The sequence below is a fragment of the Argopecten irradians genome, chromosome 6 (assembly GCF_041381155.1).
Source record: "Argopecten irradians isolate NY chromosome 6, Ai_NY, whole genome shotgun sequence".
NCBI classification, from domain to species: Eukaryota; Metazoa; Mollusca; class Bivalvia; order Pectinida; family Pectinidae; genus Argopecten; species Argopecten irradians.
Genome location: NC_091139.1, coordinates 11,619,662 through 11,646,675, shown reverse-complemented (window position 1 = coordinate 11,646,675; position 27,014 = coordinate 11,619,662). Strand labels below are relative to the sequence as shown.

The 27,014-nt window shown below is 34.2% G+C and overlaps 2 protein-coding genes across 5 annotated transcripts in view; one reads left to right on the top strand and one right to left on the bottom strand.

The window, feature by feature from the left end:
- Positions 1 to 398: 398 nt before the first annotated feature.
- On the bottom strand, positions 399 to 26,960 carry LOC138324989 (uncharacterized). 4 transcript variants are annotated; one of them, XM_069270298.1, is made up of 16 exons: positions 26,817 to 26,960; positions 18,820 to 19,049; positions 18,004 to 18,139; positions 16,769 to 16,989; positions 15,911 to 16,037; positions 15,256 to 15,403; positions 14,063 to 14,217; positions 12,970 to 13,105; positions 11,065 to 11,307; positions 10,192 to 10,327; positions 9,283 to 9,328; positions 8,293 to 8,447; positions 7,218 to 7,677; positions 6,301 to 6,407; positions 4,495 to 4,800; positions 399 to 3,613 (listed from the first exon to the last, which is right to left on the bottom strand). In XM_069270298.1, exons 1-16 carry the CDS (start codon positions 26,821 to 26,823, stop codon positions 2,792 to 2,794), a joined length of 3,435 nt encoding a protein of 1,144 aa, XP_069126399.1. In that variant the 5' UTR covers positions 26,824 to 26,960; the 3' UTR covers positions 399 to 2,791. The 4 variants fall into 4 exon arrangements, with proteins under 4 accessions (XP_069126399.1, XP_069126397.1, XP_069126401.1 ...); XM_069270296.1 differs by lacking the exon at positions 26,817 to 26,960 and adding an exon at positions 21,346 to 21,447; XM_069270300.1 differs by lacking the exon at positions 26,817 to 26,960 and adding an exon at positions 21,097 to 21,124.
- Positions 21,684 to 27,014, top strand: part of LOC138324990 (afadin- and alpha-actinin-binding protein B-like) — a 34,543-nt gene continuing 29,212 nt past the window's right edge. The window contains exon 1 of the mRNA XM_069270301.1: positions 21,684 to 21,769. The gene's annotated coding sequence lies outside the window, so the exon portion shown is untranslated. The remainder of the gene's footprint in view (positions 21,770 to 27,014) is intronic.

Genomic DNA, 27,014 nt, shown 5'->3' with positions numbered 1-27,014 from the left:
GCTTGTATTGTTTTTGGGTTACTGAGGTCCAGATATATCTGTTGCCAGTACGTTAACAACTTAAACAATATCTGTACATGAGATGTAACAGTGAATCCTCATATCAGTTTTATAAAAACTCACAATGATAGATTATTAATATGTTTTTTTAAGAGTTTTGAATTAGAAAAATACCTCTTGCTTTGTTAGTTTGTCTATGGTGATTATATATTAAAATTCCATAAAAATTGACAAGTGAAAAACAATAACATGCATATATACTGTGTACATTAAATACACTCTGGGATATCATGTCGTTAAGGAAGAATGATTTATCCTATCGTAAAAATATCATGGAACATTCTATCAACAAATGACTTTCCTAAGTCTGTACATGGTAAGATACGACAAAATATGTATTGTTAATATTTATTAATTATTTATTACAATAATTGTAATTAGCACTATAAAAATTGAATCACATCATCAATTTCAAATCTATAGACATGTACGTTGTATAATAACGTGGTTTGATTGTCAACTCATTATCCCCAGGACTCAAATAACTAAATGCTGTATTTGACCCAATATGGGTTTAGCGCCCATGGGGGTGGGGGTGGTAAAAAATTGAGAAAATTGCAAGGTGGTTAATGGGGTCAAATTTAGACCTTTGAAAAAATTATTGCACAAAGCAAGCCACAATTTGCAAATGGTATCATATTTCCATTCTGTATTTATAAAATTTAGATTTAAGTTGAGTAGACTTGAGGCATCTTAAAGAGGGGAGGGGTGCAAAATCGTTTATTTTCGTTAAGCTTAATTTTTGTGATAAAAGTTTCGTTGGCACTTTAAAAACTGCGGAGAAGGTCTTTCAGTCGGAAAAAAAAACAAGAAAAATATGAAATAAAATTTTGGTCCAGAAAAACAGAATTTGTACATAAAATGGTTGTAAAATTTGTATTCTGATTTTAATAAACTGTATGTTTAGTGGAGATGTGAGTTATTTGAGTTTGTTCATGAAATGAAAGCCATGAAAATTAAACCCCCAAGAACTATATGATTTCACAGTATGTTTAATACCATATGCCAAACAAGAGAGTTCTGTAACAGAGTTAAGTAACAAAAAAATAAATAGTACCCTTATATCATTCTAATTTAATATTGAATTCATATAAAAGTTTGCATACTTACATGTACTTTGTAGGTATACAATATACAAAACTATTTAAGAGTGTTTTTTGATAGCATGATTAATACATATATACATTTTTTTTCTAAATTCCAAAAAAAAAAATCCAATCAACTGAAAATCCTCATAAATATCTCTAGGAGTAAATATATTATTGATTTATAGTGCTAGGCACTTTTGAACAAAGAAAAATGTCAACAATTGAATTCCAATGAATTCCAATTCTTCTTTCTCTTTTAAGAAAGTGGTTCTTTTTTAAGAAAGTGGTTGTAGTGAATAGTTGGTCAAAGGAAGACTAAAGTCTGTTAAAATGGCGATAATAAATATTCAGTATATTTACTTGTGTAACAGAAAATAAAATTTCCCATCAAATTCGCTCTGTATTCAAAGAAATTAATTTGTATTATAGGAATCCTAAAACGTCCTCCCGGCTGGTTATATCCGTGTTGACATTTCCCCGCAGCCTCGCTTTCAAAGAGTAAGACGAATTCATTTTTAGAACTGTTCTAAATCTACACAGGGCTTTTCCATAATTTCATTGGTCAAAACTGGACAACAGAAGCAGAACTTGACCGTGGTTTTGATATGCAAGGACTTTTGTAAGGCCAATAGACGCATTTAGACTGGTTTTCTTTGACTGACTATTCACTTTCAAATTACTAGAATAAAAATACACTTTAATAAATCAATTAAACTCAATATAATAAATAGTTTTGAAATAGACTAATAAATATTTTACTTCTGTTTCACAGAGCAAATAAAATACCATAATACTTATTTCAAGAATCTAAAAAGAGCAAGTATCACACTGTTACATTTAACAAAAAGAAATTTCATATTTACATATAATATATATGTAAATGATATAAATATTTTTTTTTCAATTTTGAGACTAGAACTTCAGCAGTATATCAGCCAGTGGTGCTTAGATACTAATTCCTATGAATTTTCAAATAGACCAGAGAGGAAAACAAGAAAAAAAGATGGACTAACAAACAGATATATAGCATAGACACACAGATAGATGAGGTTAATTCTAGAATACAAAGCCCTCAGTTGAGGGTGACATGCCCACTGCCCTTGGGTAAAGCTTGTACAGCTGTATATATCAAATATCCAATATACAAAGTACCTTTTCTAAACTGAATGTCAAAGGGACCAGCATATTTGGTCGTTATTGCCAGGTTCTGAATCATAAGGTTTTTAATTACTGTAATAATATGAACCATTCACCCCTGAAATGGCATAATGGATTGTTCCAGTACTTAATTAAGGAGAGTCTAAATGTGTCTCCAGGGGTGAATGTTTTATTAAAGAAGGGAAATGTCATACAATTACACTGGAAACATAGCGATTCAGATTAGACAAGAGCCAGTTTTGACAAGTTATATAGTTTATCTATAAAGGTCAGGGTCACATTTCATCAAAATTTCTTAGGAAACTCCTTAACTTGAAATTCTCCATAGGAGCATCACACATGGTTCCTTAACTTTTTCTTAAAACTTTGTAATACTTCAGTAAAATTTGAAGTTGAGGAAATTTCTTTTAGTAAAGGAATGATAATAACACAAGGGCCGAAGTACCAGGAAAATTTTACCTCTAGAAAGTTCTCATCACTCTGTACTAAAAGTCCTTACGCAGCTCTGGAAATTTAGAATCCATCAGCTGTAGAAATTTCTTCTTGCCTCGATGAAGCCTTCGGACATGTTCAGTCACATTTCTTTTAAACAAAGCACCTCCATTGTCAACATATTGCATGCAATTATTTCTGGCCTCTTTCATTTCTTGGAGCACATACTCATAGGAGCATCTACCACAAGTCCGCAAGCGTGACTGAAATCGTCTCTGGTAGCTACCAATGAGATGCTCTCCCAGAACATGTCTTGCATGGTCAAATAGTGGCTCTGATTTCTTCATTTCACTGAAGAAAGAAACCAGTAACTGAGAGTCATTTCTGATGGTAGTTGCGATGTCGTCCATAATGGTGGGGAATTGTGAACCTTTAACAATGTCGTCGCCATACCCACATTCCGCTATCTTTCCAAAGAACCAGAGGAGGTGAACCCGTAGGTCAACTGAGAATGCTGTATCTGTGTCAGCAATAGCATCATTACCATTGTTCGGCTCTCTCAGCCTCCTGAAAGCCTGTTGTATCAACAGAAACACATTTTCAGAGAACAGATCTCCAAATGGTAAAGTGGAAGAGTCCATTTCATCATGGGTGATTTTAGCCAATAGTAGCAGTGCAGTAGGGGTGTAGTTCATGTTGTTGTAGATGACTTTTTGTAGTGCATCCTGTCTTAGTGCACCAAAAGGAAGGAATCTGAGGAATTCACTACACTCCTCGTCATGTTTGAACCCAGCCTCGAAGTAACGCAGCAACATGTCAGTTGTCTCCCTTGGCAAAGCTTCGACGCCCTTCTTATACATGTAGCCCTCCATGACCTTTCAATAAAAGGAGTTAACACACAATCACAAAATTGTGTTTTATTTATATATATAATTGAATTCACAATTGTAGTACTGTATACCAATTTTTTTACTACAGAGGATTCTGCATACTTTGCAGAAGAAAATATGCAATTAACCAGAGTATGAAAATGTGCACCTTCCTTGGACCCCTACATATCCATGTGAATAGGCAAATAGACACCGTTTATTAATTTGATAAATACGTAGATAATTTACACTTGAATGAAAAACAAGCAGTAATTTTCAAAGTGTGATTGTTTATTTAATTACGGTATATTATCGACTTATTGGCCCAAATAGCTCTTCTGCTTTCTGGTAATCTTAGTGCTTAAGACATAAAAGAGTCAATTATAATTATATGACAGGTATAATATCAGTATAAGCCTCTTGATTCTTGACAGTAAGATGTTTAAAGACTTTAATCTTTTTAACTCCTGTGACCTTGAATGAAGGTCAAGGTCATTCATGTGAACAAACTGAGTAGCCCTTCATCCCAGTATGTCACAGGCCTAATATTGGATCTTTAGGCCTTTTTGGTTAATGACAAGAAATTATTTAAATAATTTAACCTATTTGACCATTGTGACCTTGAATGAAGAAGCATATTCTGTATAAACAGTATCAGATATATATGTATGATCCTGTATTCCTAGATTCTATTTTTGCGTATTACAGGGTTATCTCCCTTGCAAGGAGGTATCTATTGATGAAATGTCATTGTATTGTATGCGAAACTCACATAATTTTCTCTGAAAAGTAAGATGTCATGCTCGCAAATACATGACATCACAATCAATACCTACCTGCAAGGGTAGATTACTCGGTAACATGCAAATACAGAATACTCTTATTACCTTTATGATCTTCTTAAGGTCTTCAGTGGAGAAAAGAGTACACATTTCTTGCCAGTCGGGAAGGATCAGGCCAAGAAACTCTGTTTGGATTTGTACCCCTACATCTATAAACGAGGTACATAGCATTGATCTTAAACCAAGGACATCAAATGTGTAGCTGTTGCAGAGCTTGACTAGTTGAAGAAGAAACTTGAAGAAGGCGATTTGCTGCTCTAGAAGGGTAAATTCCTTCTGGTATTTTGATAGTACTTGATAGACTAAAAATGCAAACTCTATGTCGTCAATACTCTCTGTGTAGGTCAGGAACTGAAAAAGAGTCATAATTGGATGATTGTGATAAAATATCAGAGCTCATTATATAATCTGATCAAGGTAAAAGAGATTGAAACACATTTGAGTTTGTTTGAATTTCAAAGACACATAAGTAATAATAATATATCCAAAAAACTATGTCATATCAAATATATCAAAAATTATGACTGGTATAATAATAATCATTTCATTTGTTATCATTTGAGTTCCCTATATACATTATGTAAAGAAATTTTCACAATTTAATCAGACAATATATAAATGTTGACCAATAAGAAGCCTCCGTTATATGTTTCTATGGGAACCATTATGATTCATATAAATGTTGACCAATAAGAAGCCTCCGTTATATGTTTCTATGGGAACCATTATGATTTATAAACCATGTGACATGTGAAATAATAGTCATCTCTATGTTATCAAATTTGATCAAAATTGACCGAATGAGTTATTGACCATATTACAAAAAATGGATACCATGGTAACCAAATAGTTTGTAAAATAAACGTTTTTTTGCACAGAAACACAGTCAATAATTATTTATATACCTGATCACAACATCTGATTGATAATATAGAAAATGACATACATTGACAGTGTGTTGGAATTTGAGAGACACCTTAAAGTTGTATTTCTGGTAATTTTCATTGTAACGATATGTCGCTTTAATATTTGATATTTGAACATGGACATGTAACTTAATGATTAAGCTCCCCAAAACCATATGTCAGCCTGTAAAAGAGCCGAAATCTAGGGATCATATATTCCTGGTTTTGAATAAAACGCCTTTAATCACCGCCATGTTCAGTACCTTCGGGTTTTGTCGGAATTCCGAATTGTATCACGTGACTGACGTCCACACGTCCTGCACGTGGTGATCAAGGTAACTAGCGTAAGCGCACATGTGTTTGTTTACGTTTTCCTTCTGGCTAAAATGAGCAAATCGTGCTGGTATATGTATATGTATGTCCACAGAGCGAGTATTTGAAACATCCAATACACGCATTGACGTAATTCAATATTGTGTGTATCAAATATTGTAATGAGCGGGAATTAATTTCTTTGTAAATCCAGTTTGCTGAGGTCGACCACATATTTTGTTTATGAAAAATTGTTGACATTTTCTCTTGGTTTTACAACTCTCGGGTTACTTCGAGATTGTCGCGACGACGTTCGGAAGAGTTCAGAATGATTCGGCATCTTTCGAGCCTATTTTCCACGTGTACACGTTAAAAAGATTTTTTACATTTATAATTAAAAATACTTCCAGTGCTGTAACTTTATAAAAAGTGGTAAAATTAGAAAGTTTTAAACTCGGACATACGGCGAAAAATATGTATAACACTTAAACAGTTTTCATTACGACAAAAAGAGCGAAAGTGATCGACCATACAACTTTAAACACATTGTTGACCTTTGACTATTGACTATAAACAGAGCCCCTCCTCCTCAATTTTTTTTTTGTATTTTCTTTGAAATGACAGAGTTATCTACCTTTGAAATGAGTGCATTGTTGTTTGTTTTATTGTCCAGGAAGCCAGAGAAAATTTTTTCAATGACAAATTTCCATCTGCTCTTCAAATCTTCAGCATTACTTTTATCTGAAATAAACAATCTTTAGCATTACTTTTATCTGATATAAACAGTGTCTAGGAAACTCATGGATGCAGTTAATGAAGGACTCAAACAAAAGATTTAGGAAGTTAAAGCGGATTTTTAAAAATACATAAATACATCACATGTTTTAAAGATATTTAAAAATTTGGCCCCTACAATATGAAGGCGATATTGTGGAGACTATTTTAACAGCCATACTTACTGAAGGGTATTTAACAGCATACTTACTAGGTAGTTCAGTATGTTGTTTAACAGTCATACTTACTGAAGGGTAGTTCAGGTATGTTGTTTAACAGCCATACTTACTGAAGGGTAGTTCCGGTATGTTGTTTAACAGCCATACTTACTGAAGGGTAGTTCAGGTATGTTGTTTAACAGCCATACTTACTGAAGGGTAGTTCAGGTATGTTGTTTAACAGCCATACTTACTGAAGGGTAGTTCAGGTATGTTGTTTAACAGCCATACTTACTGAAGGGTAGTTCAGGTATGTTGTTTAACAGCCATACTTACTGAAGGGTAGTTCAGGTATGTTGTTTAACAGCCATACTTATGAAGGGTAGTTCAGGTATGTTGTTTAACAGTCATACTTACTGAAGGGTAGTTCAGGTATGTTGTTTAACCATACTTACTGAAGGGTAGTTCAGGTATGTTGTTTAACAGCCATACTTACTGAAGGGTAGTTCAGGTATGTTGTTTAACAGCCATACTTACTGAAGGGTAGTTCAGGTATGTTGTTTAACAGTCATACTTACTGAAGGGTAGTTCAGGTATGTTGTTTAACAGTCATACTTACTGAAGGGTAGTTCCGGTATGTTGAGGAGTCTCAGTGGACGAGTACTCAGACAGGCCCCTTCCAAGGCTAAAGTCTGTCCAACTTTCTCACTGATCAGGGATTCGTGCAGCAACAGGCTAAGCAACCCGACGGCATAATTATCACCATAGAAACTGGCTTGGTGTTCTTGGAGTGCTGAGGCATACTTCTGTACAGTTTGTTCCTGTAGAGTATGTATCGTACTATTGTTGTCAGCAAGTTTGGAGTACGACTCCTGTATTTGCTTGTCTAGGTATACCAGCCAACAGTAATCTTTGGCTACAATGGCATCTTCTGAGGCGATCGCTCGGAACCTGCCTAGCTCCATGGCTCGGAAGGTGGCATCCAAAATTACTGGAAATCCCTCAAGTCCAAGACTGACCAGGTTTTCTACCTTGTAAAGTGTGTAGCAGACGAAGAGAAGGCTGTAGGAAATCTGGGCCTGTAAAATGACAGAGAATAAAAACAAGAATAACACATGATTCTCTGTCTAATCTATATTGTTTTTTGTCAATATACTATTTTTACAATTCCGTCTTTGCATATTTAAAAGTTACCAGCCCTGAATTGTGACACCATGTGTTTGTGAGTGTAACATCATATTTTTCAGAGAAAACAACTTTTGCTTACAAAATGATGATGTCACAACTCGAAAGGTAAATCACTCTGGACGAGATGGGTTACTCTTTGGAAAATAAATGGATGTGTGATAATTCTGTTTACATTTGGGTGGTTTCATATTTAACAGGTTTGCCTGTGCTTTTAATTCTACTTAAGACTAAAAAATAGGACTATAACATAAGTCAGATTGGTTAGCCCTCTGAAAATCTGAATGCTTATAATATAACTCAAGGTTTGCCCTCTGAAAATCTCATTGGCTGGATCTTACTCGAGACATGCCCTCTGAAAATTTCATTGGCTGGAAGATTTCTCGAGACATGCCCTCTGAAAATCTCATTGGCTGGAATCTTTCTCGAGACATGCCCATTGAAAATCTGAATGGTAATAATCTAACTCAAGACTTGCCTTCTGAAAATCTGATTTATTAGAATCTTACCCGAGACATGCCTTCCATATCAACCTCAGTGGTGTCTAGACGAGGAACTGAGCAAGGTTTCTTCTTTGGTCGGTTTTTCTGCTTTCGTGTTCTTTTCATTGAGGTTAAACTGGAAACAGATTCGTTATCTGAATCGTCATTTTCTGAAGATGAGGCTGAAGCAAAAAATCAAAATTTCAGCATCATGTTTTTGTATACCCAAAATTGATAAAAACTTTTTGAGAAAAAAAATATTACCAATAACATTACTAGTTTTTAAGAGTAAAACTGTCAAATGTCAAGGACAAATATTAAAAAAATGTATGTGTTAAATATTGTTCAAAAGAAACGCATGCTTGTATTGAACACATACTTGAACATGATTCCATGAATTATCTCCCTTGCTATGGTACAATTACATGTATTTCTAATAAATAATCATTATACTATACAATTTTTTATAATTGATCCAATAAAATATTACCCCCTTGCGATTATTAACAGTCACTACTGAAAGAGCAGATAACTCTCCCAAGAGGGGCAGCTGCCAGGTACAGACTGTAAGTCAGTGATTTTTCCCCTGGGTTTCCTGACTTTTCTCCATCTTCTAAAGTAACCTGGCAATTCCCTTAATGAACATATGTCCTGACTGGTAAATGTCTCTGAGAGGGAATCTCAAGTTTATGTAGCACACTAGTTACCCAATCTAATTAAATACATATCCTTACTTTCAATCAGTTTAATAAGGATCTTACAACATCCCATGAGGGTTACATTCATGTGACCTTTATACCACCTGTACTTCAGATCAAATTTTCTACACCTAGCTACATCAATTGAAAAAGACATTTTATCCAAGTATACATATACATTTAGCTTTCCTGTGCTATTTATTCCCCAGAAATTCACTTCCCAGATTCTGGAAGAAGCAATTTGTTTGCCCGACTGGAAAGGTCACCAGAATGTGACCCCTAATGAGATGTTGTCAGATTCTTTATCCTGTACAGTTACCTTCACTGTCACTGTCCAGAACCTTGTTACAGCCAATGACCGAGTACTGAAACAACAAATGACTGTGAAATAGATTTGAAAAAAAACCCCAGAAAAATACTGTAACTATACTTATTTTGCAGTAATTAACTAACACAATTTTTACTCATCACAAATTTAAGTAATATGTTTGAAACAAATAGCAAATTGCTCATTATTTTCTGTACAATAAACAGTTTATGTTCCTAGCTGCAGTGTGATATTAAGGTTTATTTACCCTCAGATGTAATATTTCTATCAGGTACCCTCGGTAAATATTACACCTTCGGGTAAACAAGAGGCCCAAGGGCCTTAACGGTCATCTGACTTCCTGGGCAAAAGTCATATAGGAAATTAATTAGATATGGTGTAATGGTAGCCATCTTCTGATTTGGAATCAAGCAGAGATGAAAAAACATTTTGTCGGGACCATATCAGGATCATTTCATGCAAATTTCAGCCAAATCGCACCTGTAGAACATGACAAGAAGTTCCAAATGTGATTCAAGATTGCGGCTATGGCGATTTAGATTTAGGGTTGACCCCAAAAATAAAAACACTTGGTCAGGACCATGCATGTCAGGAACATTTTATGCTTATCTAGTTTCAGCTAAATTGCACTGGTAGAACCACCGAAGAAGTTCAAAATGTGTTTTCAAGATGGCCACCACAGTCGCCATCTTGGATTTTGGATTGAAAATACTGAAAATATAAAACCTGTATTGATTTCTTTATCAATTTCTTTTGCAAATTTATTTATGGCTTACTTAGTGCATCAGTTTTATAAAATGTTCTATAAATGCTGTTATTTAATCATTTTAAACACCCTGGAAGGTAGGTGAAATAACAAAAGTGCCACAAGAAACATGGCATAAAGTACTTATGATATACCTTTCTCGATAGGTTCAAGAGCTTTCTCAATATGACCACCCCTAAATAGTAAAGTTTTTGGTCAACTTTCTTCGTTCCGAAGTGCATCAATGTTTCAAACCTCAGCAACATTATTGGAAGTGGTTCTTCATAAGATCTGAAATATACAACAGACACCTTATACAATATCATCAAAAGTGGCTCTTTGTAAAATGTAAATTCTGAAACATAAAACAGAGGAACCTTATAAGAAATTGAAATAAATTGCAATCAAACTGAAATTCAGCATCTTTCCTTAAACAGTCTCATTATAGTGAATGTACTAATAATTACTAAACACCCCCAAGCAGTCACTATCCTCGATACTCCTTGGGTTACTGTTACTGTCGTTATATCCACCCCTGGACTCTCCTAGTCAAAATGAAGACAGTTCAAGAGAAAAAAATCTGACCAATCATAGGCCTGCAAAGATTTCCTTTGAAGACTACTGAGAGAGTGACGCCCAACTTCAAAGCCACACGGTCAAACACAGTGTACCGTTATATGGCTCTTTTAATGTGCATCTGTTTTGATGCCCCCAGTCACAGGACAATGTGCAAACATTATACTCACAAAAAGTGAACCAGTTGTCTCCCTTGAGAAGATTCTGTAAACCAACTTTCTTTCGTGTACGATTTACTTTCGCAAATTTTCCGATTCAAGTAATTTCGTGAAAGTAATTTCTTGAAAGTTTATCTCCACGAATTATCATCAAACTCATATTTATTTATAGGAATTTCCATTAGATTTTTTAACCAATGAATCATAATCTTCGCAAATTTGTTTTGAAATAAAAATTGTGAAATTCAATACTGCGAAAGAAAGTCTGTTTACTGTATGACTATAGATACGTACGTGGTTAGAGGTCTTTGGTTCCCGTTCAGCAGATCTTCTAAGGAATCCGGAGGATCAGAAATAAGACTAGAACATACTGCCTGATAGAAAGGTGCGGTCCTTGAGGCTCCCAGAATGCCCTGAGAATTTCCATCTTCACAACTCATAGAAGATTCAGTTATGTAGTTTTCCAGTGGGATGGAGTCTAGATCCGACCACTCGGAGGCGTTTATGAACCTGTCAGAATCCATGTTCTTTGTAATGCTGCAAAATAATAGAAGATGATCATATTACAGTGGGTACTGCGATTTACTTTCTTTGGGCTCAATTTTCATGGAATTCAAACTTATACAATTTCGTTGGGATTTGTAGTCATAAGGAGACATGTATGCAATATTTATATGTTCAAGTGTATAATAACTGCAATTTAACCTTTTATGTATGGCCTTGGATAAAACAGCAATTATACCAAGCATGGCTTCAATTAAAATAGATGATTATGACTGTTTCAAACAGATATTTTTTATGAGGGATAAGTCAGCATTGCATAGCATTGTAAAGTTTCAGTTTCTGAATACTACACCCACTCACCCAGAGTCAAACTACAAGACAAGGGTGTGCTAAGGTGTCCTCTAGCTAGATAAGTATTCTAACTACATAACATATATCGGCAAATTTCACTGAAAATACATTGCTAAATTGAATAATATTCAATTTTATTTTTAGAATTTCCCAGATATTTATGCAAATAACCAAAGATCATGTAAAAGTTGATGTTGAAAAACAAAGATAAAGAAGGAAGAAATGGGGACAGCAGAATTTTATATAATTAAATAACCGATATATTCGAATAACCGTTATTTGATAAAGTGGAGTCCTCTGTAGTCTGAGATTAAAACTATGGTTAAGATCCAACTGCCACCAGAAGTGATACAAAAACTTCATACTGATTTGAAATTTTACTCTTAAACTATAAACCAATATGAAATCAAAACAACCCCAAACTGGCCCAAAGACTCTTCTACTACAAATGGAAAATTGATGACGAATATTCACCTTAACAGGTGTTTATAAACTTTTTTTTGTTCAAATGGACGTGTACTATTGGATAAGGATATATAAACAGTGCGGGTATGATATACATGTCACAATATTTATATCCTACAATTATCAAATAAAAGAAATGTTTGAGATATAGACCCAATAATATCAATGAGTTTGGATGAGGTGAACCTTGATCTGTCTACGATACCCATTATATTATACTTAGCAGGGATTAATACTGGAATATTAAGGAAAATTTTAGATACAGACCAGTTGATGATGACAATAGCAGTTTTTATGAGCTCAGCCTTGATCTTTCTGCCATACCCAAAATATTAAACTTACCAGGGGTAAATAACCGGGGTAAATACCATAATTTCTTTCATACCTACACATGTAATACTGGCTGGTCCAGAGAAATACACTCATGTTGCCTGAGGCTGTATTGCATGGCTGCCCAGGCAATAAAGCCTCATGACGTCACGGCGTCAACAAAATATCTATTTCCTCGGTAAAATTTTAACATTTTTTTCCCCACAAATATGACTGGTTTTACTATAAAAGATGCAAACAACGGAATTTGTGTTGAAAATATCATGTAATTTTTCATGTAAGGAAAATTGACTTCCAGTCGTGGATTTCTTCGAATTTATTTCAAAATGGCGGGATATTATAGTTGTAAAATTGCAATAAAACGTCGAGGTATGAAAGAAAAATACTCTTTCATAAGTGGATATGAAGGATAGCTATAGGGATATTCTACCCTCGGGATCAAACCTCGGGTTTTACTACATTTTGTGATCCTCGGGTAGAATATCCCTATCCTTCATATCCACATATGAAAGAGTCTTATGATATTAAGGAAATGTTTTAGATACAAACCTGTTGATATCAATAGCAGTTTGGATGAGGTCAGCCCTGATTTGGCCCTGAAAGCTGGAGATGAAACAGGAAAAAAGTCTCTCTATGTCATGGAACAATCTGTTCACACTCACTGATTGTCTCTGGGTTGTGATTTCTGTAAAAATATAATTAAAGTTTTAGATACTTAGTACTCACGGAATCTAGATCACCATTTCAGAAAAATACTGTAAGAAGAGTGTGATAAGTAGGAATGTGGTTAATGAATTTTTCACACACAAATGTAAGTCAACTAGAAATGTCTGTAAAACGTAAATACCCTCACCTCCACAGATCACATCGGGACAAGATGTGTGAATGGAACAAAAAATAACAAGTAATATATATGGGACAAGAATATATATGGGTAACACTATAGCTATATATCCCCCATAGTATGAGGCATAACAATTGAAAATAAGTCTGTCATTTTGTTTTAACTCCAGTTTAAAAAAAAAAAAAATCATTTCATTAGGTCATAAATTAACTACCGGTAAACTTAGTTGAGTCTATTCAAACTTACCTCAGTTAAAATGTAATTTTGAACATTTTTTTATCCAGACAACACCTATTATGAGTGTCAGATATTTGGATAATGATACAATACAATCAGGGGTTTAATGTGAATGAACCTAGAGTAAAGCTGAGACTTTTGTTTTTTTTTGAAAATATTGGAGCCAAAACTCAGAGATCTGAGTCCAAAAAAATATTACATGTTGTTTGATTAGTTTAAGGTCCTATTAACAGTCAGGTTCATTTAAGGACGTGCCAGGTTTACATGGTGGAGGAAAGCTGGAGTACCCAGAGAACAACCACCAACCGGCGGTTAGTACCTAGCAACTGGCCCACATGGGATTCAAACTCGCGACACAAAGGTGTAGGGCTTGTGATAATATGTCGGGACACCTTAACCACTCAGCCACTGTGGCCCCCCTGAAATTGCATATTTAAATGATGTTTAATCCTATGATTTTATATAGACTTGAGTAAAACATGTGTCTGAGAATGTTTTATGGTGCCAGGCCCAGATTTTATTGATGATTAAGTGTATGATAGTGATACATTGATACTATACCATTAAGTGTTGTGTTGGCCATTTTGATCAGCACCTTTCCTGCCGAATCAACCTCTTCATTTGCAATCAACTCTGCCACCTTCTGGATGTAAAATCGGTAGATCTGTGATTTAGCCTTCTCGTCAAAGTTACAGGTGTCAGGGTAACGGTAGCTACTGTGTACAGAAAGAGCAAAGTTACAGGTGTCATGGTAACGGTAGCTACTGTGTACAGAAAGAACAAAGTTACAGGTGTCAGGGTAACGGTAGCTACTGTGTACAGAAAGAACAAAGTTACAGGTGTCATGGTAACAGTAGCTACTGTGTACAGAAAGTACAAATTTACAGGTGTCAGGGTAACGGTAGCTACTGTGTACAGAAAGTACAAAGTTACAGGTGTCATGGTAACAGTAGCTACTGTGTACAGAAAGAACAAAGTTACAGGTGTCAGGGTAACGGTAGCTACTGTGTACAGAAAGAACAAAGTTACAGGTGTCATGGTAACAGTAGCTACTGTGTACAGAAAGTACAAATTTACAGGTGTCAGGGTAACGGTAGCTACTGTGTACAGAAAGTACAAAGTTACAGGTGTCATGGTAACAGTAGCTACTGTGTACAGAAAGAACAAAGTTACAGGTGTCAGGGTAACGGTAGCTACTGTGTACAGAAAGTACAAAGTTACAGGTGTCATGGTAACAGTAGCTACTGTGTACAGAAAGAACAAAGTTACAGGTGTCAGGGTAACGGTAGCTACTGTGTACAGAAAGAACAAAGTTACAGGTGTCAGGGTAACGCTAGCTATTGTGTATAGAATGAACAAGTCTATAGGTAAACTGTGGTAAAATATTCATTAAAATTGGCTAGAAATATAGCATTAAATGTTCTTATTACAGTCAACTCTTAAGCTTGCTGACTTGAAGTATGAGGTAAGACTCCAAGTGATCTGAATAGTTAAGTAATTTATTTATAAGTAGTGACAAAGTTAGTTGGGATAAACAAAATACATTTATACTTCAAATTAAACAGGCTTTTTTGTGTTTAATTTAATGAGATTAGACAGTATGACAGGAACATAGAAAGATTAAGGTTTGGGACAAATCTGGGCCAATAATGACCTGATCATGACCTTTAGTAAGAAAATCTAAAAGGACCGAAGACAGATGGGTACGCCAAATGAGTTCACTTTTTTTATCAATACTATAAATCAATACATACCTGACTCTCTTTACATCATCCCTGAAGTCATGGTTCAGCTGTTCCAGGGACAGATCTATACAGGATTCCTGACCTTCACAGATCCCAAAGGTTGGATCAGGAGCTCCCTGAGTTTGGTTGAGTTCTGATCGAGTGTCCCTGATCTTATCTACACACAAAAAAATAAGTCTGGACACATAGACATTTCATTACTAATTACACAGAGGATTATGAATCAAAACACTTTGGGAGTTCATGACAGTAACTTAATTAACTGAATATATTCTGGTGACCTATATGACTATTCGGGTGACCTCCGGTGACCTACATGGCTATTCTGGTGACCTCTGGTGACCTACATGACTATTCTGATAACCTGCATGGCTATTCTGGTGACCTCAATGGCTATTTTGGTGACCTTCATGACTATTCTGGTGACCTATATGGCTATTCTGGTGACCTAATTTTTGGCTATTCTTGTCAAGTTGTGACCTACCTGACTATTTTTGTGACCTACATGGCTATTCTGGTGACCTACATGACTATTCTGGTGACCTGTATGGCTATTCTAGTGACCTACATGGCTATTCTTGTCATAAGTTGTGACCTACATGACTATTTTTGTGACCTACATGGCTATTCTGGTGACCTATATGGCTATATTCAAGTGACCTACCCATGTGTTTAAAGATGTGACATGTTACCCCTCCTGGGTCCTCACGGATTGCGTACTGTAGCAACTTCTGCATCTGGTTGCGACTGAGGGTGCCCAGTACCTCTGTGACAGGGGCATGAACAGTGATCTGAAAATAGTAACACTGTATTAAACTGTAGCATCATAAGGCACTTACTGATAAATCTCTTATAGGGGCATGTACAGAGATCGAAAAAAAAAAACCCCAAAAAACCCAATCCAAATACCAAAAAAACAAACAAACAAATAGAGGGAGTTGATTGCTACACAGTCAAACCTATCTATATAAACTAGCCAAGGGGAAAAAACAAAAAGTTATTGCCGTATTCGACCCAATAAGCGCCCATGTCCCTACAAGCGCCCCACCTCCTTTATGAGGCCTAAATTTCAATTGCCCAGGTATAAATAAAAACTACACAAAACTGTATAGGTTTGCAATAATTTCTTCTTGTTAAGCACCTTTTCATTTTTTCAATTTTTCAAATGCCCTGGGCAGTTATTGGGTCAAATAAGGTACCATGTATTAACTAATATATCAACAAGCCAAATTATATTAACATTGATTATTTGGGACCATCATAAAAGTCAGTCTCAACTCATTTACCCAGGAAGACCTATTTGAACTTTTCTGATTTCAAAAGCTTATTTAATTTTGATAAAAACTGCCAACATTTTCGGATGCCAAAAATATTCTAATTCATGGTATAAAACTAGATAGTTTCTCTTGCATAGATAATTAAAACAATACAGAAAAGAATACTTAACAGTATCTAGATGAATAATATCTTATTATTAATATCTGTATCAATATTTAAATTTACGATCAACCTTTCTCAATACCTTATTAGCGTTTCGTATCCTGTAGATAATCACAGCGACAACGTGTCGACACCAGACGACTTGAGGACATAGACTACAACTGGTCGAGGTTACTTTGTGTTTCTCAAATGACAGCATCACCTTTGCATCCTCTATCTTTGATTTAGTGGTTATGGTGGTTGAGTCGCTGGATTCCGCCGTCAAAAACACAGTTTTGGATAAGATTGCCGATACCATAAATCCTTAAGGAAAGAAGGACAACTTTATATATATATATGAATATACAGTGAAATTTTATTCAATGATCACATATTAACTAGAAAACACGAAGTATAATACATTAAAGCTGCAGTATTTACATAAACTGCTTTCCATTATAATTAATAAGCATATTTTATTCACAGTTTTCAGAATACTTAAATATTTCCAAACCAATCTGTATGCATTTTGCTCAACTGACAATGTTTTTGACAACTTACAGTTTCTTTCATTTGATTATAATAGGATAATTAATGTAAACATGACAACTATGAAGTTATTTGGAGTATAAATTAATCAACACTAGAATCAAAATTACATTTCTCTTAAACAAACTCCAGTGGAACCTGAGTATTAGAAGTAGGGAATTGGAACACTATTTAGACCTATAGTAACTGATAGACTCGTCAACTTGTGTGATTTACTGAGTTACACATAGACTCACCAACTTGTGTGATTTACTCAGTTAAGCGTAGACTCGCCAACTTGTGTGATTTACTCAGTAACTTGTGGACACACCAACTTGTGTGATTTACTCAGTTAAGCATAGACTCGCCAACTTGTGTGATTTACTCTGTAACTCATAGACTCACCAACTTGTGTGATTTACTCTGTAACTCATAGACTCACCAACTTGTGTGATTTACTCTGTAACTCATAGACTCATCAACTTGTGTGATTTCCTGAGTTACTCGTGGACACATCAAATTGTGTGATTTACTCAGTAACTCATAGACTCACCAATTTGTGTGATTTACTCAGTAACTCGTGGACACATCAAATTGTGTGTTTTACTCAGTAACTTATGGACACACCGACTTGTGTGATTTACTCAGTAACTCACAGGCTCACAACCTTGTGTAATTTACTCAGTAACTCATAGACTCACCAACTTGTGTGATTTACTGAGTAACTCATAGACTCACCAACTTGTGTGATTTACTGAGTTACTCATGATCACCAACTTGTGTGATTTACTGAGTTACTCATAGACTCACCAACTTGTGTGATATCCATGATCCTATCCTCCTCTATAAGTGACTCGCCATCTCTCCAATCATCCTCTTTGTAATGAGTTAGTTTGGCATAGATCTTTACTCGACTTTCACTCTGGGGAAATGCCCAAAAGGCAACCTTAACAGAAACAAAACTTTATTTAAAATACAAAACACTAGCTATAAATTTTATATGCTTAGATATTTTTTTTCAATTAATGTTGTCAGTAATTAAACCATTTATAATTCTATAATAAACAATTAACTCATTCACCCCTGAAGACACATTTAGACTCTTCTAAATCATAGACTAGACCAGTTCATAACAAAATTTCAGGGTGAATAAGTTCTGGCTTGTTATAAATTTGTCATATCAGATATTTATCAAGAGAAAAGACATCTATCATAACATTATATTGTGATATCACAACTAAGTATACTCAATATGCATATATGGCTTTCATGATAAATACCATATTTGATCCAATAAGAGCCCAGAAAACAAATTCAGATTTTATTTTAGAACTATTATTATTATATGGCATATATATTTTCAGTCCACATGTAATAAATATATTTACAATGGATATCATTTCAAGGTAATGAAGTGAACTTTAAGCATCCAAAAGGGAGATTCAGAGGCCTAGCTAGGGGGCTTATAGAATCAACTATATGTGTGATGCTGATTGAAATCTAATTAACTCCTTGATTCATTAATAATAGGTCATTCTATCTATATATCATATACCGGTAATTAGTGATCTTGTTTAATTAATCATATATGACCCAGCCACTTAAAATCATCTTTATATCACATACTTTTTTAATCATGGCTTCATCTAAAGGAGGGTTGTGATTTTCTAAAAATTGGCAAGGAAAATGTTCTCCAGTGACTTGAGCGGCAAGAGACGACAGAGATTGCACAGAACGTGGAGTTGGTGATGCAGAGGTAGACCGGTTGGCCGCTGGCTGTGATGACCTGTCAGAGCAGTCTTCATAGTCACTGTCATACAAGCTGTCCAGGAAGTCTTCTGATTCAGATTCATGCTCTGCAATATTTAAATAGAAAATGTCAATATATATTTCAACATAAAAAAAACGTTCACAAGATTATAAATACAATATACCATAAGTAGATCATAGATGTAACTTGTCGGAATCCCTGATGCTATTGTCACAGGGACTAGCATATTTGATCCCTTATATGCTATTGTCACAGGGACCAGCATATTTAATCTGTACAGTCAAGTTTTTAGATTATACAGGTTTTAATTACTATAAATAAAGATCTAGAAGGTAAATATCATAAACATATGTCAGAATACAAAGGGATTCGGATTAGACAATGGCCACTTTTGACAAATTATACTGTATACATATATTTTATATATAGAAGAAGCCTTCAACACAATACATGCTCACAATCACAAGGATGTATTATACCTCCTTGGGAAATAATTATCGGTTACATGGAATTACATGTACTAGTATAATATCACTGATAAGCCTAAAGCTCATAAAATAAGAAAAAAATCGTAATTTAACAGGCAAAACTCGTAATTTAACTGAAAATTCGTAAAAAAATATGACATTCAAGTTATTTTATGAACAGGACCAAGTTATTTTACGAATTGGAAAAATAAATTATGAGTATTAATTTGCCAGTTAAATTACGACTTTTTCTTATTTTAGGAGTTTTAGACTTACCAGTGTATAAACATTAACCTTTCTCATATTATTTTCACACATTTTACATGTCTAGATATAAATATATATGTGATCCAGATCAATACTAGCTGCAACATACCTTTGGCTAAAGAGAACTTAAACTCTATCTGATGAACTTCAGACTATAAAGCTAGTAAAGCCTGAGGTTCTAAGTTTGATCCCTGGCGAAGGCAGTGATAAAATGAAATTAAAATCTTGCGATCTGTATGTAATTTTTGTTACATCAAAAACACACATGTTTCTGGTTCTACATACAACTGAAATAGTCAGTAGACTAAAATCCTATACATTTATTGATCTCCATTTATGATGATAAGAATTTTTTTTTTTATTTGAAGTGAAAAAAATGTACAATATTCATTTATCATTTCCTATAAATGACTCTGTTTTAGGTCATGATTCAACATTTAATTACATGTATATGTACAGCACCTATGAATAAATCCTTGCTTTTGACATATGCATGTGTATATAAAACATTTAATTCATATATATGGCAATAAAAGCCAATTGCATATAATAGAAAGATGTAATTTCAACAATATATGTTGAAAAATTATTGTCAAATTTTTGAGGTGATCTTACCATTTATCAATTAAGACACAAAAAGAACAAATAAAGTTACACAGATGATTACAAATGTTCACACACAATAAACATTATATATACAATTAATTCTAAGATGGCTGCCTGGCGGCCATATTATTTTTCTGATCAGTCTCAAAATCCCCTACTTAGGGACCAATTTGCAAGGAACCATGCATATACATATAAAAATTTAAATTTGAGAAATATCAATGGCCGGAGTACTTCTTGAGATATAGTGGTAACAAATTAAATAAACATCAACTTCCAAAATCCAAGATGGCTGCCTGCATGGCGGCCATATTGTTTTTCCAATCAGTCTCAAAATCAGCATGACACTATATATATATATATATAGCTTAGATAGTGACAAAGAAACATGCATGTAAAATTTGAGAAATATCTGTGGGGAGTACTTCCCAAGAAAATTGCGGTTACAAACATTGTTTACAGACAGATGAAAGGCTATTTGAATAGCCCACCATCTGATGATGGGTTATTAAACATCACAAACCTTAAGTGTCACATAGAATTAAAATACCAATATACTTGTATGAAATTAAAAAACCCACAAAATTATAAAACTTACCATCCATTTCAAACCAAGTTACTAAATCCTCCAGGAAGTATGTATATTGATCATCTACTTAGTTTTACAAGTGTACAGCTCGGCCTCTATTAGCAAAGTTTGTAGGTTAAATACTAAGAATTTAAGATTATTATTTCAGCTAACCATGAAAACAATCTTTTTATCATTTATATGAATATCTTAAATATACCAACAAGTTTTGTTTATTAGTCCAGATGGCGTGCATCTACCCATTGTCGTAAACTTGCTGAACAGTACGTGTACCTATTTAAAAACCTTACGTAGGGTAGTTATATGTTCCTGGAAATTGACACAACAGAAAATAAAAAGGAAGTTTTATCTGCTTATGAACAGGCATAAATATTTTCTGGGTAGCTCTATCAAGACCATAAAATTAAATTTGAAAAATATGAGATGAATAAGCTATGTATGGATAAACATACCACTGTCTGACACCACATTGTGGATCTGAATATGGCTGTGACACACTCTCCGATGTCGTCTGTTTCTCTCCGTAAAACGTGACAGGCCAGCCATTTTTCTTGTTTACATCGATAGAGTGACGTCATATGGCGCCAAGTATAAATTATACAAAATTCTGTAATTTTCGTATGATAATTTAAATATTTATAAAAAAGAATGTTTATCAAATAGAAGCATTTTCTTAAAAGTCTTTATATAATAGATTGCTGTGATGATAATATAAAACAGTTCATGAGCAGCCTTCAATCATTTTCTCAGTAGTTGACTATAAAATACGAAACTAAATTTCTGTCGGTAGAGACGCATTGCTGACTTTCCCTCCTGGAATGATTTGGAGGATGAAAAAAATCACTGGAAGGAAAATATAGACCTACTGAGGAAAAGGTAAAATCTTTTTGTAAAATGCAGGCTTAACTAAGACTTACATTTATCTCTTGACATTTAATTAATACATTAATCAAACCAAGGTCTAAATCCACATATTCCAACATACCTGTAAAACGGTGACATTTCAACAGGTTGCTAGGCCTATCGAGGTCGTCTTATGACACAATTCCATCGATGCCGATAATTATATTGTGCCTTGCATCTTTAATAAGATAAATAGATAGTGTGTGTATTCTCTTAAATACTTGCCATTATCACGTTACGACCTATTTTGATATTGACCGTTGGTATTAGATTTACATAAAAGAGATGAAAATAAAGCAAATATAAATTAACAAATGTCTAGATATCTGATCCTGTCAGCTCACATCATTGGCATGTAAATGAGATTTATTTTTTCGTAGAGTCATAAAAGGTTTTAGCTTAATCACCATTAGTAATCACTTAGCATATCTTCTGAAAAATATTAATTTTCATAATGCGGGTCCCCCTTCACACCCTTTGCACCCCTACATATCAGTATCACATCGTTTCGGTAACTTAGCTGACGGTTGTTTTGGGATACATAGAAAACTCGTTTCGGTACTTTTATGTAGTTTCGGTAGGGTTAGGGACACGCGACATTAGATTCAAAACATCATTGACAATCATCATCTACGCCCCATGATTCACAAGATGTATTGTAAAATTTTCTAGATTATTTTTTAACCGGAATGGTGTGTTGATGTTTTAAGATTTTGATACTGTTTAATGCAGTATTACAGCAGTTTATAGTACATACAATTGTATTTTAATTATATACTAAATAACGTTATTTTAAAGCTCTATTATTTGTACTGATTGTGGAAAGGGCTGAAACGATTCATCGCGATACACATTGAATTGCAATATTTGTATGTCTATACAATTTTACGATACAGTCTTCAGGTTTCGGTTCGATACAGTTCGATGCAGTCTTTAGACTATGTATTCGCTTGTAGCAATAAATCTTAGCCATATCAAGAAAATCAGACACTGGGATCGACACCCAAAAGATGTGTAAACACTCTCTGATCATCTCCCCTCCTGTTTTGATTAACATTCTGAGCCTATTAAGTCTTGTAATGAGCTTGTGTCACTATTCACATACATGTGTCTGTTGCAGAAATCGGCCAGCCAGTCGAGGCCGATTTGGTAACAAGCTACCAACTTTTAAAGCCTTTACAATAAATGTTATGACTACAGCTAGTAAGAACCAGTAATTCAACCACATCAAAAGCAAACACTTTTCACAATTGTTAATGATTTACTCACGTTGTCAGTGTTAAATAGGCCTACACTGTCTGAAGGTAATCATAAAGTTTGCAATCGTAATGGCCGCCATTTTGGCATTGGTAATTATAATAAAGGAGTCGGATATATGTATAACAAATCCGGATTTAATTAAATTCAATTTTATTAATCATATAAACTAATGATAGCAAATGTCAATAAATTGTACAAGCATAAAAAAAATTGTACTGTCAGAAATTTTATGAACAGAGATTTTTTTTATCTAAACATATAATCAAATGTAATAATTTAATTAGAAGGTCAAAAAATATTTTATTGATACTTTAGGCCAATAGCTAGTTGTTATAAGAACAAGTCCATAATAGAATGGTAATTATGTACAATTTTGAACCATGTTCAATCAATTTAATTACGTACAATAATAGGTATACAAAAATATGAATCAATTTTTTGAACCAATTTTTTGTTTGTTTAATACAGTTACATTGGCTACAGATATTTATACTCAAGTCATTAATTGTTTTTCATCTCTCTTTTATTAATTAATTATTTATGTTATATTTTTTTTAACCTTTTTTGTAATTTGAGTTATTGATGTTTGTTTACATCAAACATGAAAAATGCTCCTTTTTATTTTTTCTCTTTTAGGTATAATTTATTAATGCATTGGTTGTACATTTTAAAATCCAGATGTAAAAAACAACTGTTAAAACACAAGATTGCACAAAACAGAAGAATCGTATCGAAAATAATCGAGAGGCATGTATCGTGATACATATCATATCGGAGTACTGGTGTATCGTTGCAGCCCTAATTGTGGAAATACGATGCAAATTTGCGTGATTAAAAACTCTGTTTATAAAGTAATTAACGAGTGTTCTTTAGATTTTATAGAAATGAATTTGGTTGCCGATTGATATCGATTACACAGTACTAGTACATATTGAATTTACATCAATGCCATTCGATGATGCAAAGAAAGTCGCAAATATGCCATGAAAACACAACTAAATAAAGACAAGTTCAGTAAAACCACTAAAAAATTTGTACCGAAATGTTTTTTATATCTATGTTATATGTACCGAAAAATCCCGCTTATGTACCGAAACGACCGCAAGACTTTTCGGTACTCCCAAAACTACTTGTTACCGAAACGTGTAGAATTCTACAGATCAACCCTGACACAATCATCGGTATTTACGGAGTCAGGTCAAGACGGGTCTTATATCATATTTTTCCTGCCAGCATCCTAATTATCACATTTTAGTTTACTATCACTGTTGGATTGTACAGGAAATCTAACAATACATGTATAGTGATTACTCTTTACTTTGTGAATAAGAATATATAATATATAATACACAGTCATTGCATGGGTTCAAATGGGATGAAAGTACGCAGGAAGTATGTCCTGCAGGTAGGTCGTTAGAATTGTACCTGCTGCCCCTATTGCATGATCGTAAAAGGTGACTTAATATAGGATCTTATCTCAGAGCTCCAGATAAAATTTCAGGTCTAAGGGTTTTTACCCCCTATTTTTAAACTCAATGCTGATTTTACTCCTTGATTTTTTTCCCAATGCTGATTTGAAAATTCCAAAGGGTAATTTACTCTTGTGAATACTTTAAATGCTGATTTTGACCTGTTTTGATGGTTGAGCACTGACATCATCGATGATTTCCAATAAAATTGAATTGACAAAAGAGTTTATATCTTCATTTTTCTTTCCTTGTGAAGAATTTTAGAATAGATAGGACGTTCTCGCTCTTTTTAATCGGTTTTTGATGCCTACATGTTGACGCGGCTACTTGTCAAACATTGAGTCTCTCACGTGTTTAAATTCATACAGAAATCAATCTAAAACACCGAGAGTAATCGAATGATTATAGATCAGCATCAGTCAAACGTTAAAAGGGTATGCGTCATTGATAAAGCCCGAGAATTCCGAATGGTAGACATATTTCAACTTTCGGTTTCAGTTCAGCGGTTCTCGAAAATATTTACTCATCGTTTCAGATATCAATGCGTATCTACTTTTTCTCATGCGTATTCTGTACGCATTTAATTTATCTGGAGCTCTGTTATCTATTCTTTCTTCCTAATTTACTTTATCCTTCCTAATGCCTCCCTTGACACCACATCTCTTTTGGCCTTTAGTTGAGCACTGGCCTCTGTGAGGTATATATGGCTCTAGATCTGGGTTCTGTCCCCTGGCTGAGATACGCCAAAGTCTAAAAAAGTTCTAGTTTCTGCTGCTGCTTAGGCTAGCGATCAGCATACCAAAAGTGGGACCAATGGTTCACCCATTGTCAGTATGTGACCGGGTTGGGTGTGTTGCTTGGTGCCTTAGGCGGCATATGCTTCAGTGATATAACACTATAAAAAGGGCAACGGTTAACCACTTACTATACATGTCAAATATCAGTCTGATCTGAAAATAATGATAATTACTATGGCCAACAGACGGACATTTTTCATTTTTTTTTTAGGTCTTTCAGGACACTACTTTGTAGGGTATGTTCGAATTTGGTCCATATTTAAAACTATTCTCATTTTAGCTCATTCATTTGTGAGAAAATTAAACGTCAACTTAAATAGACTTGCACTCTGTATTTTTATTGAATGGCCAAACAGTATTGAATTTAAGTGTCTTAGCTTGCTGCTATGGCTTTTCTATGCCCTGGATCAAGGCTGGAGATGCTAATTATATAAGATCTTGTAACAAAAGGTTGTGTAACTGTTGTGTTCAATTTGCAGATTATGCCCCTATTTTCCTGCATTTATTGTGTAGTATTATTACAAGGGTATATTGTTTATTATAAAGGAATTGTGTATCTGCAAATGTAGATACCTCTAGTTTGTAATATGTAAAGATAGAATACATGTAGATTGGATCTTATATAAGATTTCGATGCTATTATTCTACATACTAGATGGTATTCAATTGCAACAATCAATGCAACTGGCCAGGTTGCCCAATAATCTTTTAACATCACATTGAAACAGCTAGCTACAGTGTGTAGTGAAATGGCTCCTTTCGATCCATTTACAATACTGCAACTAAATACATATATACATGTAATTATGATCATTTACTAGGGCTGGGTATTGGAATGTCTAAGACGATATGATACGTATTGACAATACACTGAAACAGATACATGATACGTATTGACGATACAGTGGACTTCTTTTCCAAATTTAGTTGACCCTTGTATTTCAAATATTGTGACAATAAAAGACAATTTTGATAAAATATTCTATAACCAGGAAAAAAATCTACCAAACATTTGACTGGGTTTATCATCTGTGTTAATTAATATCTGTCAATTCGTATTCTTATTTATGAAAAGGCATTTCTAATCCATCTAGGTGACACAGATGCTTTAAACACTTCCTTTTGATTGAAATGCTGTTACTTGAATGATGTTTTAGAATAAATTTTGTTTGGAATTTCCTATGTCTATAACGAAAACAGTAGGATGAGTTGTTAAAACGATACATGATATACAGCATGTTTGTGTATCGATATTCGATACACTGCCGAAAACCGATACGTATCGGTATATCAATATAGTGATCCAGCCCTATTATTTACAGTTTAAGGGTTACACAAAATGTAAGGTCCAGTGTATGTTATAAATCATTTTAACTTATAAAAAAAGTTGGATGTAAAGAATGTATATTTAACCGGAAATTTAAGAAATGCTTGCATTCAGACACTGAAGTAAATGAAAATGATAACCGGTTTGGATATAACTGTTGTACCTACCTGCCATCACCAATGGTATTTAATACACTAATGTTATTTTATTAATGTACCAAAGACAGAAGCCTGTAGCCAGATCTGCTTAATCACCACCTGGCTGAACACTTCACGATTACACCCGTGTGCACCTTTGTGGCTAGTCAATCCTCAAGTTGTTTTATTGTTGTATTATTCAATATATAGTTTCTTTGGAAATTCCCA